Source organism: Microchirus variegatus (assembly GCF_963457635.1).
Source record: "Microchirus variegatus genome assembly, chromosome: 3".
In the NCBI taxonomy this organism is placed as follows: domain Eukaryota; kingdom Metazoa; phylum Chordata; class Actinopteri; order Pleuronectiformes; family Soleidae; genus Microchirus; species Microchirus variegatus.
In genome coordinates this window covers 2,090,121-2,114,843 of record NC_139804.1, presented here as the reverse complement: position 1 = coordinate 2,114,843, position 24,723 = coordinate 2,090,121, and the positions used below count along the sequence as shown (strand labels likewise).

The 24,723-nt window shown below is 39.9% G+C and overlaps 1 protein-coding gene across 1 annotated transcript in view; it reads left to right on the top strand.

Annotated features, from left to right (window-relative positions):
- Positions 1-1,107: 1,107 nt before the first annotated feature.
- The window catches only part of ncam1b (neural cell adhesion molecule 1b), a gene marked incomplete at both ends in the record, with an annotated part of 120,139 nt that continues 96,523 nt past the window's right edge, over positions 1,108-24,723 (top strand). Inside the window, one exon of the mRNA XM_083886394.1 lies at positions 1,108-1,162. Within this exon, the coding sequence (XP_083742520.1) occupies positions 1,108-1,162 (55 nt within the window). The remainder of the gene's footprint in view (positions 1,163-24,723) is intronic.

Genomic DNA, 24,723 nt, shown 5'->3' with positions numbered 1-24,723 from the left:
ATTGTTCTAACACCAAATTTATCGTAAGATATAACGTAAAACTATTACGCAGAACCTATATTGTTAACGATAAACTTATCACGTTTTAACGCGAAACGCATATTGTTTTTTACGATACATTTATCATTAGATATAACGCGAAAGGATTACGAGGAACCTATACTGTTTTCACGATTAAATTATAACGTTATAACGCAAAACGCATATTGTTCTAACACTAAATTTATCGTAGGATATAACGCAAAACTATTACGTGGAACCTATATAGTTTTAACGATAAACTTGTCACATATAACGCGAAACATATATTGTTCTAACGATACGTTTATCATTAGATATAACGCAAAAGGATTACGAGGAACCAATATTGTTTTCACGATAAACTTATCACGTTATCATGCAAAACGTATATTGTTCTAACGATAAACTTATCGTTAGCTTTAGCGCAAAAAAATGTGCACAGAACCTATATTGTAACCTAACCTATATCAATAAACTCACATTATAGCAAAACGATTACGCAAAATCTATATTATATATACTCACGATAAACGTATTAAATCGAAAAAAAACCGATTAAAAATCAACCGATTAATTCGCCGGAAAGTGATTTGTGCTTCAGTTGACCTTCAGTGTTCTATGAATGGATGAATATATGACGACGTGATCCGTGTGTTTTCACGTGTTTCACTGTGTGGAACCAAGTTAGCCACGGATCAATCGTTTTTCTACGTGCATTTATTATCGACGGACGGATTCCTTTTCACGTCAACACCGGTTTCCTGTCGCGCGCCGCCGCACTACTTCGCGGGAGGTCCCGTGTTCCGGTCCCCGCGCGGAGTGATCGTCGCCGTGTGCGCAGGCTCCGCTTGTCAGTCAGACTTTGAACGCGGCTCTGGCGCTCATCATCTCCCCCCATCACCGCCGCCGTAACACCGCCACCACCCGGAGCAGCGTTCACACACGAAACATGACGGTTTGGTGAAGGAGGAGGAGGAGGATAAACGAACAGGAGGAGGAGAAGGAGAAGGAGGAGAAGAAGAAGAAGACGAGGGAGAAGGAGATTAAGCTTCGCCGTTTAGCGCTCACGTTACTCGGGGAGTTACGATGCTCCGGTCAACGGATATTTTCCTCGCCGCCTCGCTTCTCGTCGCCTGTGCAGGTAAGAAAAGCTCACGTTTTTTAACGCTGTGACGGAACCGGTGCGACCGTTAAAATGGTCCTATTTGTAAAAAATGTCCCTCTGTTCATCGCGGGTACGAGTTCTCGGTGCGTTTGTTTTAACGGCGGTGAGGACCGCAGGCTTCACCCCGGTCCTCCCTCTGCCTCCGCCCGCAGGTGCAGCTGCTGCTGCTCATAGCTGTGTGTTTGTGTGCGTGTGTGCGTGTGTGTGTGTGTGTGAAATTAAATTCATATCAAAGTGACTCATTTCCACTCACACTCTTTGCGTGACCACCGTCGTGTGCTGACTTGGCAAAATTGAGTGTTTTTGTTTAAATAAATCATGATGTGTAGATGAAGCTGTGTGTGTGTGTGTGTGTGTGTGTGTGTGTGTGTGTGTGTGTGTGTGTGTGTGTGTGTGTGTGTGTGTGTGTGTGTGTGTGTGTCGTTTTCACTCCATGGGACAACATGTTTGTTGTTGATGGGAGAGTCTATTTTTCCTCTGGACCATTCTATACAACAACTAGTTAACCCTAACTTTAACCTTAACCTTAAGCTAACCACAGTTCAAATATTACCAGTTTCACTCAAAAAAATGAGGGTTCTGCCTCATTTCTAGTCTCCGTGAGGACTCCTGGTCCTGACAAGGTCAGCGTTTATGCCAGAGAAGGTCCCACAAACACACATACATGTATTTGGTAGTGCTGTGCAAAAGATTAACGCACGTCAACGTAACGTTAACGCACGTTAATGCACGACACGTTTCTGTGACGACTGACCGGAAAATAGACGCGCGCGACGCCGGAGTCCGGGCACCGTTTACCAGTTAGCTCCGTTAGCTCCTTTAAGCGCGGTTATGGTTAGCTTACAGTCGAACTGGAGCGGTCTGTTTATTCAAGGAAAAGAGCGACGCTACGAATAACTAGCGTACCTGTGTGTGCGCCTCTGTTTCTCAAAGTTTAGCGTCACGTTAGAGACGAATTTTTCACAAATCGGGAGTTGCGTAAAACATGACGTCGGGGCGCGTCTCTTCCCCGGTCAGTCGTAGTGGAAACGCGCTGTGCGCTAACGTTGACGCGTTTGCCGTTTGACAGCGCCAGTATTTGTACAGCTATCCTAGTGAGGACGCTCGTAGACGTAACGCATGATTCTGTCGTCCTAATCTGAGGTCGTTTTCACGCCGAACCGTCCGCTAGTCTCGGTTACGATTGGGGGAACTATAACGCGTTCCCCTCCTCGCCTGAGGGCGGCGCTGCATACAGGAATTACTGAAGACAAACGACGACGGAGAAGAAGAAGCCATTTCTGCCGGCTATCGTGCTACGCGCGGCGCGTACGTTTTGGTTGTGTTTACCCACAATGCCCTGCGTTGTAGTCCACCTCGGGCATTTATGTTAACATGAAGCGTTTTTAGACGGACCAAACCAACCGGAGTTTCCGAACAATAACGATAACTTTCACTTTCCATGTCTGGCATTTATTTAACCATTATTCTCAGGATTCACGTTACCGAGAAGCTAACGTCACAAACGCTGGTGAATCTCGTCTGTGATTGGACGCTCGTTCTCCCCCTCCAGGGGGCCCAAGCTGCTGCGCTACTGTACGTTATTCATCCCGACATTTAAATGTTAATATTTTATTTTAAATCCTACACCACGCTTCATGTTATTCACCTCATATCTGACAACAACACTGTTTATTATGTGATGTCTTCATAGGGCCCTTGAGGCTCTGTTATCCACCCCTGATGTCTCGATGCTGAATTTGTTTTTCTTTTTGAGAAAATCAGATGTGGTATCGGGACACAGGGGGGCCCCTTTTCTTGTCTGTGCCCGGGGCCCCACTGGCTCATAATACGATATCACAAACGCGAGTATCTACTGATATCATTGTGATACAGTCGTTTTACACCTAAACTGCTAAGGTGTTAACGACACGTTTGTGTCATTTCAAGCTAATTCAAAGACGCCGTTCTCCAACTGTGGAACAGATGTTCTTCTCACATGAAGAAGGAATAAGCCGCTCAAAACATGACTCAGCATTTATATTTCATTACATAATGTATGGGCTTATTTGATTGTATCCGATTTAAAATCTTTGTCTTTCGACATCCGATCCAGTGATTTAACCAGTGACTCATACCAGCCTTTATGTTGATATTAGCATATTCTCCTGCGCATTATTTAATATTAATCTTGCGATTAGTCACATGACGTTGAACTATTGCCATGTCGTTTGGTTGAAGCTAGCTGCTAAGCTAACAGTTGATTCCGCAGATTTGTTTGTTACGTTACCATCTATTGCGTAAAACCCAAAATAATTCAGACACTTCATATACTAGGACAATTCTGTCTCCATTTTCACAGCAAAACATCAAAATATACCCGATTATATTTTTCTGACTTTCAAAACAGAACTAAGAGCACCCTCTGCTGGACTGTGCGGTAATTACTTAAGATGCTCCGTGCCGGTTCCGGTTGCAGAACTTATTTTTGAAGCGGTCTTACTATATCAACTGGTGTTGCTAACAGTGGCTAACCCAAGAAGTTTCTGACTTCTCAACCTGAACGTGGTGATCTTGTGATGTCCATCCCTGTTTTCCGACTTAAGAGTTCCGATGTAAGTGGAACGCAGTATTACTTAACGTTGGCGGAAGCTCGATTGTTTACCTTTCCAGGAGAAAATGATCGACACTAGCGTCCGTCCCCACCCTCCTCTCCACTTTCCAGCCGCTTTTTTTGAGGCATTTTTGAGAGCGATACTGAGGCTTTTTAGGTTTATTTACTAAGGATGAATTTTGAACTTTTTCTATATAAGTGTTTAATAACACTCTCACGATAGCTGTTTTCCGAGTATATCTTAATACATGATTTCGCGAAAATGCTAATATCGTATTGTCACTTAAATATCGTTATAATATTGTATTGTGGTGTGTGGCGAGTCCTATGCCTCCTGCCATGTCATTTGGTTGAAGCTAACTACTTAGCTAACTGTTGAGTCACAGTATTGCTTAGCTTTTGCGGAAGCTTGATTGTTTACCTTAACAAGAGAAAATGGTCGACACTAGCGTCTGTCCCCAACCTCCTCTCCACATTCCCTCGGCTTTTATTGAGACATTTTTGAGAGTGTTACTGAGGCTTTTTAGGTTTGTTTACTAAGGATAGGGGGGGGAAAAATCGATACAGTGAAATATCGCGACATTTGAGACACAAAGTTTAATTTTTCAGCATATGAAACTGATGTTACACGTAAACATTTTGTATATTAATATCACTCTCAAGATAGCAGTTTTGTGAGTATATCTTAATATATTATCTCCCAAAAATGCTAATATCGTATTGCGGTGTCTCTGGCGATTCCTATGCCTATTGCAAACGTTCTGCATCTTTAATCCACGGCTTTCGCTCACTGTTTTTGACTCATTCTTTGCAAAAACCTGTGTGCTGACATGCTACGTGCTACATGCTAAACATATGCTTTCCTCAGTGCAGCCAGGAATCCAGTTTAACATGTTTCCTTCATCTCTGATGACACATCATGGTGATTTTATGACTTAATGCAATACATTACGTATATATTTACATAATGTACCTTTAATGGAATTTAGGCTATACGCTCACACACACACACACACACACACACACACACACACACACACACACACACACACACACACACACACACACACACACACACACACACACACACATAGACACATAGACACACAAACAGCCCGTGAGGTTAGGTACATATATTACCTTATTATTATTGTCTGCACATTTTCTGAAGACGTAAGTAAACAAAACAAATTTCCTGCGTAATAATATTGTGAATTTAATTAATTTTGATCAGGATAATTGTGAAACTTTCATATTGTTTCTTGCCTGTAGCGCAAAATAGAGAATAAATACAATTAGGGCTGCAATGATTAATTGCAAAAAACTGGTTAATAATAGATTACTTTATCAATTGTCGACAAGTACTCACTTTTCCGCTTCTCAAATGTTAATATTTTCCGTTTTCTTTGCTCCATATAACAAAGAAATCATTAAAAGTGAATTAATTTGGTTTGTGCACAACATTTTTTGAACATTTTCCGGACCAAACGGCTAATTGATTAATGGAGAAAATAATAAAAAGTGATATTTTACAAACGTGGGTAAAGGTTTTTCAGGGACAGTTGTTGTTTTTTGGGGTGGTTTTTCTTTTTTTCCCTCCGTCTGCCACACTGATGCATCGCAAGCACAACTTCTACCCTGAATCATCCGTTACATAATCTGATGCCACGATAGAGGCTTTGAAGCGAGATCATCCAAGTTGGCAAAATGTGTCGTTATGTAAGTCTAATTTAGGGAGTTATTAAAAGAAAATTGCTTCTTTTTTTTTTTTTTTTTTCTTTTTTTAAATAAGCCATACACTCGCTGTTGGGCACCGATGTATCTTGTGCGTCTGATGAAATACAACAATTTAATAACAATAACAGATGAAGCACAAAATTGCTGCATGTGAATTTACATTTATTTAACACTGTTCGTTTGAGAAATAAATACAGACACTGTATATTAAAACGTCAAAAGGCTTTGAAAGGCTGCGACAGCGTATCGGCGCGTTAATCTCAGAATGCCAGATGTGGCCCGATTACTCAGTGTATCACTACTTTGCACGGCCGTTCACTGATTGAAGGCAGTAATTTGACATGTCAGGCGCTCGTGGCTGGAGTCGCTCGCTGCCTCTGCTTCACTCGGGCTTTTTTAATCCAGTATCTACTGCGCCGGCTCCTCCTCGGGCAAACGCGGCGAGAGCGGGGGCATTGTGATGGTAATGTAATTTAATTTTTCCCGAGTTAAATGGAGGATTTAAAAAAGAAATTTTTTTGCGTGGAAATGTAAATATGACGCCTTCATTTAGTGTGGCGCTGGTGCAACGTTTGCCTCACTGTTGCAATACATCAAATGGTAATGTAAGAGCTGCCTGTGAACAACCGGAAGCCGGTAAATAATATAAAATAATGTGAATAAGTAGCTACGTGCTGGAACCTCTTTGAGTGGGAATCGTTTTCCCGTCTTTGCGTGGTGAGCTTGCTGTTGAAATTTATCGGAAATTAAGTCTAGAGTTTGCAGCCGTATTTCTTAAAAACAAAACAAAATGGCTGACCAATTCCAACAAGAAAAGAAAGATTTTATTGTTTCATTTTAGTTTTATTTTAGTGCTGTGCAATAGGTTAACGCACGACACGTTTCCATGATGACTGACCGGAAAAAGACGCGCATGACGTCATGTTTACGTGCCGCGACACCAGAGTCCAGGCCCCGTTTACCAGTTAGCGCCGTTATTTCAAAGTCCCATTTATGGTAAACTTGAATTTACCAATTGAAAACTACTACAACTTCGGCTAAAATGCAAGTTAGCTTCCCGTTATTGTCGTTAAGGGGGAAACTTGGACTTTTTAAGGTAACGTTGGGGATTAAAACATAAATAAAAACACTGTTTACATTGTCCTTCAGTTGTTGATTTAGTTAGTCCTCTGGGATTCAACGTGGCTTAAAATGGAAAAGCTAAATTCAAGAATAATTCTAAATACTTCTGCAGACACCGATTTTCGCATTTTTCTCTGCATCGTTGGGTGACCGCACACAGGAAATTGTCGGACTGGATTATTGAAAACCAGGAAGAGATGGATCAGATTTGATGGGTCACAGTGCGATGTATTACTGTCCCGTGAAACGGCTACTGGTTGAAGTCGGTTAGTTCTCTCTGCTTTGGTTTGGATGACGTCCGTGCTCGTAATGTCTATTTAATCTCTGATTCGGACATATCAACACTAGAGGTAGACGGATTAATTGGCCCAGCCAAACTATTGTGATGCTATAAAGTTGTAGAATCTTAATCAGATTAGGTAAAATAAAGGAAATTGGTCAAAAGTATTGGCCAAATTAATAGCATTCTGCTCTGATTTCTAAATAAAAAATTGGTATTGGCCAAAGAATTGGTCATATTGGTGCTTGAAATCCTTGAAAATGCTTTACTTGTCACAAAAGATGTCGATCTAAATTGTCTTCATTGTCCGAACTAAATTAAAAATAGGAGCTGTAGAGGGCGCCAGCATAAGTCTAGGAACTAGCAGCTTATTCAGTGTGCTGTTTTAGCCATTAGTCATATATCGTGGGACCTTGGTGTGTTGACATCCAGTAATACGATATTGTGTCGATAATATCGTAAATCCCTAACGCTAACAATCAAATTATTTTGCTCAGGCTTGCTCTTGTATGGAGGATGTTCTGTTTAGCTTAGCATACTGCTAGGCCAATCAAGGATGGATCTAAAGAGCGGTTCTTTAGTTTTTTTGTTGAACTCAAACTGGTTTTTAAGGGTTTCAAAGTTTCGGACATATATGTGAATAGGAAGTGACAGCCCTGCTGTGTTACATCATCACTCAGACCAAGTGGGAATGACGACGTTAGCTTCACGCTGCGCCGCTCGCTAAGAAACAACAAAGCGTTTGTGATGGAGGACTGTCAAAGCTCTGGAACGTTTTCTCTTCTTCAACGTCTGACTCAAACCCCTCTCTCTGCTAAAAGCACATTTTTCTGAGTCTCTTCCCCCTTGAATCAAAAATCCAGCCCTAAAATAAAAGTGTCACTTTTTCTAGTCGGCTGCACGACTGCAGCCAAACACTTTTCACGATTATATAACTCGGTTGAGTGCAGAAGACCTTTCCAGTTTGTCCCTGGCCTAACGAGACTTATAATATCCCGGCTCAGCGTGGTCATATACCTTTCAGAGAGGCCGTATATTGTTCAAGCTCCAGACAGTATTTACGGTGCTGTGTGTTGATGCTGGTGAATTGACTTCTTATTTGTTTATTTGTTTTCCTCTTGTGATTCTGTTTAATACTTGGTGTGTAAAACAGAACTGAAAAGTCTGACTATTTCCTGCAAACTGCTTTATTTCGCAACTGGCAGCACAAACTCAAAAAAGGTTGTGTCGTACAAATACTATATTAGGATGACATTTTTAAACCGTTTCACTGTAGATGCCACTGTGTTAGAGTAAATGTACTTGGAACACAGCATGACTGAAGTATTTTTTTCTCTTGCCTTAAAAAATATTGCATTTTAAAGCAAATATCACCTTTAAAATATGCAGTGGGAGCTTAAAAACACATGGAGGTCATGTAACATCATGTGGACATGAGCTGTGCAAAGTCTGATGCTGTTGAAATGAAGCAGAGTTAAATTACAGAGGTTTTAGTAAAGAGATGTCTAGGCGTTCTCTCTGTTGGCACAGTTTCGCTTCTGCTGGTTTGATCCGTTGGTGTTTTAACTGTGTTACGTGAACATAAGAACGGTTTATATGAGCTTTTAGCTGAGTTTCTGACCTTTCTGTGGGTATGCAGCATGTATGTGTTTTTTTAAGTTAGATATGGTTTTATGACGCTTTTGTCGCTGCGTCTGACGTTGCCCCTGGTACCGGGGGCAACGTTTATTTTACCGACCTCTGACTGTGAATAACTCGTAATCTCTATTTAATCCCCAATTTTGACACTTCTCCAGTAGAGGTAGACGGATTAATTGGCCCAACCAAGCACTTTTTGTTGCAGATATGGGCGGAAATAAAAGAAATTGGCCAAAATAAGAGCACACAATTCTGCACTGATTTCTAACGACTGGCGTCGACCATCGTGCACTAAGTTTTTATTTATGTGGGTGCTCGGAATCTTTTGAAAATGCTTCACTTTTAATATTGTGTTTTCAAGTGCTTGAATATTTGGATAAAGTGCTTAAAGATGCTTGAAATGCTGACCAGAAACAGGTCCTCACACAATTATTAAACAGGATGTTTGGTTGTTTAACGCTGTTAACCGCCATTAACGTGCCCAGCACTATTTAATTTACCATGGAAAAGCATTAAAAATAACCTCAAATGTCCTCGCAGATGGTTCGATGGCTTTTAATAACACTTACAGAGGAAAACCACCCCCTCCCCCCAAAAAAATGCATGGATTCCAATATGACCGTGTTCATTATTGGATTTCTGAGTGGACACACACATACAGTATCAGTCACTTAAACCCAGTCTTTGTAGATCAGATCACAGCACTGAACGTTGACAGTGACTTGGAAGTTAAAATAAAATCCAGGCGTAGACGTTGACGGGCTTGTTGTTGACCCACTAACCAACGCTCAGGGCGAGACTCGGGTTTAAGGAGGAGGAGGAGGAGGAGGAACATCACTGAAGGCTGACATGATGTTATTTTTCTTTTTGTCTTATCAAATAACAAAATCTGCCCCAAAGACAGAAAAGTATTCTTCTTACAGTAAAATCATTGGAGCGTAAAAGATCATGGGAAATAGGGCTGTCACTTTTTCCCCTAAAATCAAGTTTGAACGGTTTTGTCGTCCGCTCCCCAATGCATCTCAAACGCTACAGTTTTCATGACTTTATTATCAATTCTTATGATTATTCCTGTATTAACAGCGCTGATAGCATCACAGGATACAGTAGTCAGTCGGGTGTGGGTGGAATAAACGCTCAGGAACAGGAAATGACGATGTTTTCAAACGTCTTGAATGATTTCTTTGTTCCGTGGAGCAAAGGAACTGGAAAATATTCACATTTAAGAAGCTGAAAAACCAGAGAAACTCATTTTCAATATTGGAAAAACCACAATAGTTGATGATCGATTTAGTAATCAATTATTAACATCCCAATTTTGAATAAAAACTGGTTGTTTAAGGACACAATAACCCCGAAAATGGTTAAATGATGTTGTTCGACGATGTTTTTATACGTCGCACTTATTTCTAAAGCTGAAACAATTAATCGATTAATAAATGTGAATTAATTGTTAAAAAAACAACTCTAAAACCGATTAATCATTGATCAAAATAGTTGCCGATTAATTTAGTTATCGATTAATCGTTACAATTCTCAAATTTAGTCCGATTTTCGTCACTTATCAACATTTTTCCAATTAATAGAATGTTAATTTAATATTAAATGCTAATTAGTTTGATTTTGATCTTTTAAACAAGCGCTCGGATCTTTTAGCCTCTTATATGTGAACGTTTTAGAGCTGAAATCGATTATTAATCGAATACTAAATTAATCGTCAACTATTTTGATAATCGATTAATCTGTTCGAAGCTTTTTTTCCACGATTAAAACAAGATTTCTCATTGTTTTAGCTTCTTAAATGTGAATATTTTTCTTTGCTCCACATAACAAAGAAATCATTATAAACTGAACTTTATGGAACATTTTATGGACCATATGATCAATCTAGAAAATAATCGCCCGATTAATCGATTACGAAAATAATTAGTTAGTTGTAGCTTGAGTAAAAAACACCCAAACGGATTACTCGATGATCAAAATAGTTGACGATTAATATAGAAATCGATTAACGTCCAATTTGGAATAAAAACTAAAGTTGTTTAAGGACACAATATATCTGAAAATTGGTAGTTAAAGTTAAGGTTGGTATTGGCCAAAGAAAACCCCATATTCAGGGTGTATGTGGGTGCTTGAAATCCTTGAAAATGATTGATTTGTCGCAACAGACGTCGATTTAAATTATCCTCATTGTCCGAAATAAAAAAAAAAATAGTAACTGCAGAGGGCGCTAGCATCAAAGTCAAGGAAGTAGCAGCTTATTCAGTCTGCTGTTTTAGTCATTCTTCAAATATCCTGGGAACTTGGGTGCGTTTGCCGATATCCAGTAGTGCGACGTCGTGGCGATAATATCGTACATCCCTAACGCTAACGATCAAAATTGTCTTGCTCGGGCTCGCTCTTGTACAGGGGGATGTTCTGTTTAGCTTAGCATACTGCTAGGCCAATCCAGGAAGGATCTGGAGAGCGGTGCTATCAATGCTAAAATGTCATCACCGCAGACAGTCTGTTGCACTTTTAGGCTGTATTTCTTTAGTTTTGCTTTGTTTTGCACTCAAACTTTGTTGTTTAAGGACACAATATCCCTGAAAATGGTTCAGGATAATGATGTTGTTTGTTAGAAAAACCTCAACCACAAGTCATGAAATGTTACCCGTGAAATAATGAGGTAAAGGTGCGTAAATGTCACACATGTAAAGATGTAAAGGTTGTTATTAGACTATTTTTGGGCAGAAAAGGCAGCTGAGCTGTGCTTTCACTGACTGTGAGTTGATCAGACAGATCCAGGTCTGAGAGGGAGTTGCGAGTTTGACGCTTCGTGAGCATCGTGACATCACACGCGCTCATGACCCCGTGAAAGTAAACATACTGTACTTTCCTCAGGGTTTTAACTCATGGACGAGACTCAGACTCTTTCTTCTTTAACGCTCATTAGTCTGTGTGCTGTTCACTCCCGTGAGATTTGACTCATTACTTTATATAAAGTTATTAATATTAATCAGATTATTTAAAACTGGGTTAAAAAAACAGGTTAAACACAAACACCCTAAAGGGAAATTGTTATTTAACTACAAAAGATCATCACAGGGATGTAAAAAATGTACTGTTGTGAATTAGTAATTTTGACATTTGGATTTTCATGGAATAAAATAAAATAAGTAAATAAAAATGAAAACCTAAGATATAAAAAAGAAAATTAATATTTTTTTTGGGATCAAAAAAATAGTCGATTAATCAAGAACATACTCATTAGTTTCAGCCTGAATTAAAAGTCATCATCCATGATGTAGATGTGTGTCCTTTAAAGTAGAGACGCTCAGTCCATCACTGATGTGTGAGCCGTCATCATCATCATCATCATCATCATCCATCAAACAGACCATCATCATCATAAAAGCAGCACAACAACAACAACAACAGAAACAGAGGGAGGCTCTGCTGTGAACACTGGATCCCTGTGGACCAGGACGTCCACACCAGAAAACCTGGAGGCAATGCATGATGGGAAACGGAGAAACAGCCCATAATATTCACACCTTTCACTTTCATCTGTGAGGAGAAGGTGAGGACATTTTTCAGAAAGTGAGGACATTTTTTAGAAAGTGAGGACATATTTTAGAAAGTGAGGACATTTTTTAGCAAGTGAGGACATTTTAAGAAGGTGAGGACATTTTCAGAAAGTGAGGACATTTTCAGAAAGTGAGGACATTTTTCAGAAGGTGAGAACATTTTCAGAAGGTGAGGACGTTTTCAGAAAGTGAGGACATTTCCAGAAAGTGAGGACATTTCCAGAAAGGGACAACTTTCAGAAGGCGAGGACATTTTCAGAAAGTGATGACATTTTTCAGAAGGTGAGGACATTTTTCAGAAAGTGAGGACATTTTCAGAAAGTGAGGACATTTTTTAGAAAGTGAGGACATTCTTCAGAAGGCGAGGATGTTTTCAGAAGGTGAGGACATTTTCAGAAAGTGAGGACATTTGCAAAAAGTGAGGACATTTTCAGAAGGTGAGGACATTTTCAGAAGCTGAGGACATTTTCAGAAAGGGACAACCTTCAGAAGGCGAGGACAGTTTCAAAAAGCGAGGACATTTTCAGAAAGGGATAACTTTCAGGAGGCGAGGACGTTTTCAAAAAGTGAGGACATTTTCAGAAAGGGACAACTTTCAGAAAATAAAGATTTTTTTTTAAAGTGGGGACTTACAGAAAGCGAGGCCATTTTCAAAAAGCGAGGACATTTTCAGAAAGCGAAGACATTTTCAAAAAGCGAGGACCTTTTTTAAAAAGCGAAGACATTTCCAAAAGTCAGGACATTTTCAGAAGGGTAGGACATTTCCACAAAGTGACACGCTGATTGCATGTTTTATTAAGAGGAAACAGGAAGTGTCACAGTCATGTGTTGTCAAACAGCCAGTGTTTATATTGAATTAAAAGGTTTTGTCCTGAGCTTCGAGCTGCTCCATTTCCAGCTCCAGCTCCAGCTCCGTGAATCTGACGATGACGACGATGACGACGTCGTCGCTGCTGCTGAAAACAACTTTTGTGCCGTTTGAATGCGGCTGTTTTCTTTCTCACACTAATTTCCCTCTAACCAGTTACCTTCAGCTGTGCCGATGCTCGGCTGAACTTGGCAAAAACGCAGCACCGTCTCTCACTCGGCTGATCACCGACAAAAGACGCATTTCCTCTCCGTGTCGTATTTGGCAGCGAGAGACAAACTGGAAAAGGCTGAAACTCTGGTGACCCTGACGTGGTAATCATCATCGTCACAGCTCTGTGCTGTGTTAGGAGACATGTATTTACACACAAATACACAGAATCACTTCATTCTGATGATTTTTCACCACTTTTGGGACTTTAAGCGATTTAGATTTTAAGCTCACGATTGTGCCGTTAAGTCTAAGATCATTGGTTTTATGTCATAACAACTCCAGCAATCTGTTGTTAAGTTGACTAAATCTGACCTCTGACCTCCAATAACATGATCACACCGTTGTAGTAACAAATGTTACCTGCTTGGCATTCCGTAGATAGTTCTGTAGGCAACTTTGAGAGGTTGAGGACAGGTTTTTTTTAGGAAGTGGGGACATTTTCAGAAAGTGAGGACCGTTCGAAAAAGTGAAGACATTTTCAGAAGGTGAGGACCTTTCGGAAAAAGTGAGGAGATTTTCAGAAGGTGAGGACATTTCCAGAAAGTGAGGACATTTTCAGAAAGTGGGGACCTTTCGAAAAATTGAGGACATTTCGAAATTTTCAAAAAAGTGAGGACATTTCCAGAAAGTGAGGACATTTTCAGAAGTCGAGGACATTTCCAGAAAGTGAGGACCTTTCAAAAAATGAGGACATTTCCAGAAAGTGAGGACCTTTCCAAAAAGTGAGGACATTTTCATAAAGGGACAACTTTCAGAAAGTGAGGACATTTTCAGAAAGAGGACATTTCCCAAAGGTGAGGAATTTTTTTAGGAAGTGAGGACATTTTCAGAAAGGGACAACTTTCAGAGGGTGAGGACATTTTCAGAAAGTGGATAAAAGAGGACATTTCCAAAAAGTGAGGACCTTTACAGAAAGTTAGGACATTTTCAGAAAGTGAGGACCTTTACAGAAAGTTAGGACATTTTCAGAAAGCAAGGAGCTTTCCAAAAAGTGAGGACATTTTCTGTCATGTCTATAGCTCTAGTTAGCGCTTTAGCACGGGTCTATTTTTAAGGAACTCAGGGAAACTATTTTGGAAAATATTTCCAAACCGGTGATTTCAAAGAAGTGGGAGGGGCTTCAAGTTTGCTCGGTGTGTCGCCCCAATTCAGCGGTTGCCATGGTTACTATTAGTCGGCAGCAGCTTCATGTTAGCGGGAGGAGCCAACGTGTCACATGTGCTACAACCACAACACTGTTTTTTTTCCCCTACACTGGGGGTGTGGTCAAGGGTCGAGATTGTGACGTTGTTTTGATCAATATTCAATTAACATTTATTTATGAAGTCTGGCTTCAGTCGTTTGTTGCCAATGCCAATTTTTATGAATTGGGGCAGTTTATTAGCCGATTTTAAATGGAATTTAATGTAAAAACTAAATATTAAATACATGAAACAGGCCATCAGAACAACAAGTTGATTTATGAGAGCAAATATATGTAATAATTTTAACACGTTGCACTGTTGCTGCACCTCAATACATCTCGGGTGTCACCGTTTTCACAACTTTATCAACAATGTGTACAATTATTTCCTTATTAACCGTGCTGATAGCATTACAGGCCAATTAATAAATAATGATCCTGTGGCAATAATCAAAAACTGGCAAATACAGGCCTGACTAATTGCCCAAAAATGATTAATTCTAGCAGCAGCAGCAGCAGCAGCAGCAGCAGCACTACAGATGAGTCCTCTGCTCTACAGAGTCTGTGTCATTTAAAGAAATGTGCTCTTGGCGAGGAATCTACCGTCTTTTATGTAGCGTGAAGCGAAGTGAAGCGGCGTGTGTGCTTGTCTTCTCGTGCATCCATGCACATCTCGGTGCATGCATTATTGAAAACGCTATACGATGCATTTCCATTGCACGTAGCAGCAGGATATAAATAAAAAGACAAAAAAATGAAACAGCACACGGTGGCTTTGCGACGCCTCAGGCTTTGTCTCCCCGTGCAGTGACCGCGGCCTACGTCACCCTCTCGGACATTATACTCCCTCTGTGGCCTCGTCAGGGCCGCCGTACCTCTCTATCACACAAGATCGCCGCATGAATTAATAATGGGAAACAATTCTGTCTGTAAGAAAGTGAAGTGCTGCTCATTTAGGAATGAAATCTGAAAAAAAATCTGCTCCCGTTCCCACAGTATGCAATTAGAGTAAAGTATTTCAGCAAGATTTTAAACAAATGAGTTATTTCACATATGAAAAGTTGTGTTAGAGCTAATGCTCGGCAGAGTGTTTTTATATATATATATATATGTATAATCTCCCACTCATAATTCTATCAATTCTACTCAAAGGCTCTTTATTCATGGAGAATGTACCCACTCATGCAGAGATGATGTGTAGTAATTGCATTTTCCTACACGTATTAGTGTGCGGCTACAGGGAATCATGTAGGTGTCCCATTATTCTCTCCAGCTGATCGTATTTTATCGGGATCTTTAGACGACTCGAAGGGAGGAGAGAGAATTTAGAGAGTCTGATATCACTGGGGATGGGGATTGGGGGGTTGGGGATGGGGGTGGAATTAACCTCATTCAAGCAGAGTAATCTCAAATTATGTAATAGACATGTCCAAAGATAGGAAGAAACGGCAAATAACCAGGGCTGGTGAGCTCCAGAGGTTTCATGATACAATATTATCCCGAAACTTATGCCATGGTAAGATATTAAATATATTGATATATTGCAATTTAATACCCTCTTTTATTTTAGACTCTGTTTTCCGAAATTGAAACCCTGTTCGCTCCAAATAAGCTTATATTTATGATTTAATGTTTAATTAGGGCCTGAGCACCCAATTGGACCTTATTGAAACTGAAGTGTTTATTATTACGCTTCTTCTTCAATTGCTTATTTTTAGGGTCAAAACAGCCTCCAAATAACCTCACCAAACTCTCCAAATACATAAGTTCTCAAAAACATGGCTGTGGCTAATTGGTTCAGTTTTGGCCTCTACAACGATTGTAAAAAATCAGCCCCTGATCTATGTTTTATGTACATGTCTGTAATTTGGCACACTTATGTAACTGGCCAAGAACTACAAAAAAGTCTCTTGGAGCCATAACCTAAACTCAACAGGAAGTCAACCATTTTTGATTGATGGTGTACATTTTGCCAATTTAGCCATCTGATATATATATATATATATATATATATATATATATATATATATATATATATATATATATATAATATAGGTGTATTACTTTAATGAGCTTCTCCTAGAGATTTAACTCGATCACGTTCAAATTTGGTGTGTGCTATGTAAAGGCCTTTGAGATGAAAAGTTGTGAAAAACGTGAGTTTTCGTCACACGGTGCGGCCGTAGTGAGGTGGTGAATTTTCATGATTTGTCAGGAAACCTGAAATTGATGCAACTCGGCTGCACTTGAGTCAACGTTCACCAAACTTTTTTTAATTTGTGGACATAGTCTGGCCCTGTAGAGATGTAAATGATAATATTAAGTTATGGTTAAAGCGCCACCTAGCGGTGACCTAGTGGTAATCTGAACCACCTCAAATTAGCTTGATGAAGCTAAATTTCAATGCCAATTTCAAACAACCGTTTTTAAGATTAGACATTATGATAATCAGTAGTATGTGGTTATTTTATCTTCTTGTGATTCTGAAGTGAAATAAATCATACTGGCAGGTTGTATTTTATATAACAACAACAATTTAATCATGAATCTGTAAAGATTGTTTCCACTGAGAAATGGACGAGCAACGTTGCAGGTGCACGGTGGTAGCATCCTTGACTGACATCTGTTGTTGTATGCTAACTGCCCTGTGGAATATCTGTGATGCTAGTGCCCAGGTAACAGCTGGCATCGTGACCAATGTTTTCTATCTCCACGTATTTTCTCCCTTCTTTTCCCCACTTCCCTTTAAAAAGTAGCTGCTAAATGCTTCGGGCCACAGTTCTCTTTCCATACAGTCACGACAAACAAACACACACACACACACACACAGGAGGGAGTAACCCACACAGTGGGATTCACACATCTTTCACAAACACACAACCGGCCCAATCAATCACGTGTAGCCATAGAAACCTGGACCGTTTCTAAGGGAGTGCTTTGAAGTTTAATTTTGAAGATGTTTAATGCGAGAGCGCTGAACTGCCGACATTAACCGGCATTAACGGCGTATTATAGATCTGAGGCGAGCACTTGTAGCTGGAGGATCTGAGGGGTTTTGTAGTCCATCTGTGAGTCAGAGGTCACTTGAAAACCACGGTTAACTCCGCAGTGGCTGGGATGGCGGAGGCGGCGGAGATTTGTGTTCTGTTCCGCTGAAGGCTGTTTGAATAACAGTGACCTTGGACTGATACACCGCCACCGCCATATCTGGAATGTTTTCCAGTTGTCCTATAATTGTCCTCACGACGCCGCCATCGTGTTTTTTTGGTACGTAAGTCACGTATGAGTTGCCTTAAATGTCACCGACGCTCCTGTATACAACCTCATAATACGAGAGGAGACGTTTTAACAATATTCTTCCATTAGGGGTGAACATTTCTCGCACAAATGCTCGATTTTGGACTCCCGTTCAAAAGTTTGGGGTACCCTATACAATTTTTGTTGTTTTCCATTAAAAGTCAGACTTATTCATCAAAAAATGAATAGAAAATATAGTCAAGACATCGACAAGATTTAAAATATTCAAAAGCGTCATTTTGCCCTTCCGTCAAAGAACCAGCAAAACTGTTTTCATCATTGCACAAGGGTTTTCAAGGGTTTTCTAATCATCCAATAGCCTTCTAACACCATTAGCAAACACAACGTACCATTAGAACACTGGAAATGGGCTTCTACACACCTATGTACATATTCCATTCAAAAGCTAGCTAGCTAGAATAGTCGTTTACCACATTAACAATGTATAGAGTGTTTTTATGATTCATTTAATGTTAGATTCATTGAAATAAAAGCGCTTTTCCTTCAAAAATAAGGACATTTCTAAGTGAGCCCAAACTTTTGAACGGTAGTGTAAATGCGTAAATATTATAGAAGTTACCAGTCCTTCGAGAGCTATGTTATAAAGACTTTTCCACTTTCTTGAAAAAGCTATGGCCCGTTTTTCTGCCTTTTCTGTAGCCTTTGGTGTGCACTTTAATCATATTCCTTATAACCTGTCATTGCTTGCTTTCACACTCGCAGTGGACTTTCACTGCATGGTATTTGTCGCCTTTACTTTTCAGACCAAGGTTGATGTGTAGTACTTGTGTAGTATAAAAAGTGGCATCCATCAACTAAAAACCAAACGGACAGTGTGTGCTGTGGACACATAGGCTCAATACATCCTCCAGAAAAATTCACCAAACTTTCAAATGCACCAGGCCCTGTAAAAATACACATATTGGTCAAAGACGTATGTTTACATATATACATTTTATAATAGGGTAAGACCTACAAAAAAGTCTCCTGGAGCCATAACCTAAACTCAACAGGAAGTCAACCATTTTGTATTGATGGTGTACATTTTAGTAATTTATAACTGTATTCATTTAATCAACTACTCCTAGAGATTTGACACGATCACCTTCAGATTTGGTGTGTGCCACGTTAAGACCTTTGAGATGGAAAGTTGTGAAAAGCGTGAGTTTTCGTTACACGGTGCGGTAGTAGTGAGGTGGCGAATTTTCATGATTCGCCATGAAACCCAAATTGCTAGATTTTGGATATTTCCATACTGTGGTATATTAAATATTATGGAATCTACCTGTTCTTTGTCATGAAGACTTTCTTGTTTTCTGCCTTTTCTGAAGCCTTTATTGTACAGTTTAATCATATTGCTTGCTTTTATACTGGCAGTGGACTTTCACTGTGTGGTATTTGTCGCCTTTACTTTTCAGACCAAGGTTGATTTTTTTCTTTTTTTTGTGTGTGTGTGTTGTTAGATGTGTCGTACTTGTGGTGTAAAAAGTGAGATACATCAAATAAAAATCCAACAAAGACCCAAACAAGGACAGTCTGTGCTGTGAACACAGGATCCCTGTGGACATGTAGGCTCAAAACATCTTCCAACAAAATCTCACCAAACTTTCCAAATGCATCAGGCCCTGTGAAAATGCACATATTCTAGTGGTCAAAGACACAGCTGTGGCAAATGGACATGTTTGAAATTTAGCATACAACAGGCTAAGACCTAAAAAAAAGTCTCTTGGAGTCGTGACCTAAACTCAACAGGAAGTCAACCATTTTGGATTGATGGTGTACATTTTAGCCATTTATATGTGTATTATTTTCATGAAATACTTCAGATTTGGTGTGTGGCATGTAAAGACCTTTGAGGTGAAAAGTTGTGAAAAGCGTGAGTTTTCGTTACACGGTGCGGCCGTGGTGAGGTGGTGAATTTACATGATTTGCCAGGAAACCCAAATTCTGTGGCAAATAGGCTCAGTTTTGCTCTCTGCAACAATTGCAAAAATTCATCCCCTGAGCTATGTTTTATGTGCATGTCTGAAATTTGGCATACTTATGTAACAGGCTAAGACCTACAAAAAAGTCTCTTGGAGTCGTGACCTAAACTCACCAGGAAGTCAACCATATTGTATTGATGGTGTACATTTTAGCCTTTTATGTGTATTATTTTCATGAAATACTTCAGATTTTGTGTGTGCCATGTAAAGACCTTTGAGATGAAAAGTTGTGAAAAGCGCGAGTTTTCGTTACACGGTGCAGCCGTAGTGAGGTGGCGAATTTTCATGATTCACCATCAAACCCAAATTCTGTGGAAAATAGGCTCAGTTTTGCTCTCTGCTACAATTGCAAAAATTCAGCCCCTGAGCTATGTTTTATGTACATTTCTGAAATTTGGCGTACTTATGTAACACGCTAAGACTTACAAAAAAGTATCTTGGAGTTGTGACCTAAACTGAACAGGAAGTCAACCATTTTGGATTGATGGTGTACATTTTACATTACATTTTGCCATTTTGTTTAGCCATTTATATGTGTATTATTTTCATGAACTACTTCAGATTTGGTATGTGCCATGTAAAGACCTTTGAGATGAAAAGTTGTGAAAAGTGTGAGTTTTCGTTACACGGTGCGGCCGTAGTGAGGTGATGAATTTACATGATTCGCCAGGAAACCCAAATTCTGTGGAAAATAGGCTCAGTTTTGCTCTCTGCAACAATTGTAAAAATTCAGCCCCTGAGCTATGTTTTATGTACATGTCTGAAATTTGGCATACTTATGTAACAGGCTAAGACTTACAAAAAAGTCTCTTGGATCCATGACCTAAACTGAACAGGAAGTCCACCATTTTGGATTGATGGTTTACATTTTAGCCATTAATAGATGTATTACTTTAATGAATTTGTCCAAGAGATTTGACACGACCTTCAGATTTGCTGTGTGCCATGTGAAGACCTTTGAGATGAACAGTTGTGAAAAGTGTGAGTTTTCGTTACACAGTGTGGCTGTAGTGAGGTGGTGAATTTTAATAATTCGCCAGGAAACCCAAATGCTAGTTTTTGAACATTGCCATGTTGTGATAAGGTAAATTGAATATTATGGAAGCTACTGGTTCTTTGTCATTTGAGGACTTTCTTGTTTTCTGTATCCTTTGGTGTGCAATTTAATCATATTCCTTAGAAACTGTCATTGCTTGCTTTCACACTGGCAGTGGACTTTCACTGTGTGGTATTTATCGCCTTTACTTTTCAGACCAAGGTTGATTTCATTTTTGTGTGCGTGTGTGTTGTTGGATGTGTCCTACTTGTGTGGTATAAAAAGTGACATCCATCAAATAAAAAGCCAACAAAGACCCAAACACGGACACGGTGTGTGCTGTGAACACAGGTTCCCCGTGGACGTGTAGCTCTGGACTAACAAACCTGACGCCAATGCTTTGGTTTCCCTCTGTGGAACAGAATGAACCCGTGATAATCACAGCGTTCAGGTGACCGCTGGTGTACGTGTCACACTGATTGTATGTTCTCATGCCTCAAAAACATGAAATGATGTTTTGGAGACCACCTTTTGTTTATCTGTCAGCTCCAAAATGTCTCTAAAGTGTGACTGGTTTTCTTTCACGCTCTAATTTTCACCGTCCGGTTACCTCTGCTGAACCTTTAGCTATCGTAAAAAGGGACAAAGAAAAGCCTTCTCGGTGGTTTTCACGGACGAATGTTGTCTTGTTTTTCAGGGATTGAACTCGCTAAATGTTGCATCTTTGCAAGAGGAATGTTTTTCTTGCTGTATAGAAGTAATTTTTTTGAATGCAGGAGTAACTTCACTGCTGCTGCTCCACACCATCACATGCTGGGTTCTGCACCTTTCTTTGATAACAGTCTTTCATCTTTTTTTCATCTTTGGCTCATAGAGTTTCCCCCCAAAAAAACAAGCCGAACCATGGACTTTTTCACCCACAATATCGTGATATTATCGGTATCGTGAGGCTCCCTGTGGTTCCCAGTCCTAGTTTCCTCTGCCTCTTTCTTTGTCAGAGTTTTTCTGACATGTAATGATGATGATTTTCCAAAAAAAATACTCCTGAGTCCATGTGGCTATGTTCTTCACGGTAGCATGACGGTTTCTCATAACGAGGGCTCAATGGCTTTTATTTACCAACATTTTCAATGATTCCTTCCATATTTTAATGATACTATGTACTTTAGAAGGTGAAAGACCGAGATACGTTCCAATCTTGTGCTGAGAAGCATCGTCTCGGAGCTCTGATTCAGTTTGGCACAAAATGGTGGACTGTGGACCCATCCTTACTCGTAGAGACTAATCCTTTTCTCGATACCTTCACCTTTACCAGTTAACCCTCTAATCGCAGAACAGTGTTAACTTGTGTGACCTTTTCAGTTTTGCAAACTTACTACAAGCAAACTTAATTCTACAAAATGTTATTAGGTTTGTAATAGAAAAGGTTAACAGACGGTTCCCCCCTGAGAAAGGCCACATCAGTGTAGTCTTAGTGCTGGTCCTAAGCTCGGTTAATGGGAGGGTTGAGACGTACACTACCGTTCAAAAGTCTGGGGTCACTTTGAAATGTCCTTATTTTTTAAGTAAAAGAGCTTTTTTCAATGAATCAAACATTAAATACATCAGAAATACACGCTATACTACGGTGGCCCTGAGGTGCAAAACACAAACGCAAATCACAATAGACAAACGCAAGGGCCGCCGTTTAGTCCCATGTTGAGCCCACAGTCCTCACTGCAGGTTTGAATCCTGCATCGGGCCGAAAACGCAAAAACATTAACTCACAGCGCAAACACAAAAGCATAAAATGGAAATTCAAAAGCAGAATACATACCTCTTCCAAGTTAATGTTTTCTGCTTTTGTATTTCCTTTTTTGATTTACATTTCCGTTTTCTGCTTTTGTGTTTGAGTTGTGAATGAATGTTTTTGTGTTTTCTGCATTTGTGTTTGCGCTTCCGTTGCGAGATAATGTTTCGGTGTTTTTTTGCTCGATGCGGGATCCGAACCTGCAGTGAGGACTGTAGCCTCAACGTGGGACGGCAGCTCTGCAAAGTGGTTTTGTGATTTGTGTTTTGATTTTGCGTTTGTGTTTTTTGATTTGCATTTGTGTTTTGCCCCTCTGGGCCGCCGTACTCCACATTGATAATGTGGTAAACGACTATTCTAGCTGCAAACGTCTGGTTTTTAATGGAATATTAAAGGTGTATAGAGGCCCATTTCCAGTGTTCTAATGGTACGTTGTGTTTGATAATGGCGATAAAAGGCTATTGGATGATTAGAAAACCCTTGAGAACCAAAAAATGATTATTTTGAATAAAAGTCATTATTTCTAATCTTGTTTTGCAGCTTTGCAACTCTCTTAATGAATAAAAGTCTGACTTTTAATGGAAACCACAAACAAAGTGCATAGGTGAGCCCAAACTTTTGAACGGCCGTGTCGGCCTGTGTTGTTTTCCACCTTGCACAGTTGTGGTGTCATCGCAGTGTAAACACTTTTGTTGACAGACGTGTAAACACTGGATAAAGCTCTCCAAATGGCTCCACTTGTACTTCCTGTGGTTCCCGCTGCGTCTCCAACACCACACCACACAAACACAAAGGCAGGTTTCCATGACTTCTGAGGACATTACGCACGACTTCCTGGAGACTTTTGTTTGAGTTAGGCCAATGTGGCAACATGTCTTCACTTTTAAATGTAAGAAAATGATCATTATGGGGACTTAAAGTCTGTGGAAACGACGGATTTATGTCCCCACAACATGGCTGAACACCCGGAACACACAAACACACACTCTCTCTCACTGTGTCTGTGTGTGTGTCTGTGTGTGTGAAGGCATAAATATCAAGGCCTTTGTAGGAAGTCATTCCCGCTGCGTGTCCATCGAGCTCCGTTTGATTCTCGGTGGAAAAAGTCAAGCGCAGTCGGTGTTTGTGTTGGACGAGGACGGCGTTTGACTCGTCACCTTTTACTCTTTGGGCCGCGTTTGATACTCGCTGACAAAGCCAAGCTGTCAAAGTCTGAACGCTTTGCAGGTCGGGTTCGTCGTCTGGTGCTTTCAAGCTGTGACTTCTGTGTGTGTGTGTGTGTGTGTGAAACTCTGTGTGATATCACGACTTATTAGAACGTCTTAGTTTTGACTGACTCATCGCTCAGTCTGTCACGCTGCAGGCTCGTCGCCCACCCCCTGGTTCCACTTCACCTCCCGGTGTCTTTCTCAAAATCTGGTTTCAGTAACTGACAAAGATGTCCGTCAACTGTAAGTGAAAGTAGAAGAAGAAGACCGTGAAGAAGGAATAGTCTTTGAGGTGTAATGTGAAAATGTAAAAATATGAAAGACACCGTCACTGCCAACACAAAACTAAACTCACCTCACGCTAGGTGTGGGCGCTCTTGTCTAATGGAAGTGACACAGTGAGATAACGAATGATCCCATTTCAGTGATGCACATCAGACCCTGACGGGGAAAAGTATTGCCTTGGAAATGAAAATAAAGTGAGGAAAATCCCATCGAAGTCAACACATACATTCACATTAACAAATCATTTCTATTCTTGACAGTATTAGCTGATCGATTTTCTGTCGATTACCGGCCGTAAAATGTTGAAAAAACGATGATGTTCTCAAATGTCCACAAACCACAGTTCATCAGTTTGTTATTTAGAGCAAAGAAACCTGAACATATTCACATTTAAAAGCTCGGAAATGGATCTGGTTTCAATCATTAAACAATTAATTATTAGCGATTATGTTTTGAGGAAAGCAGTAAATGTAAACACTCACTAACTTTAAGTACCTGTTATAAAGGTTGTTTAGATTTAAACTCTTCCGTATTGATCAGTAGAAATTAGTTCCTTAATAGAATCTGATAAGATTCAACCATCTTAATAAACATCACATAAAGAGAAACCTGTTTTCTGTAAGTTTTGAACTGTATTTTTTTAAAAACCGTCTCAGACCAACGTTAGCATCGCTAGACATTTGTGTTGTCTATAAAAAATAGGTTTAGCATCATCCGTGTTGATAATAAAATAG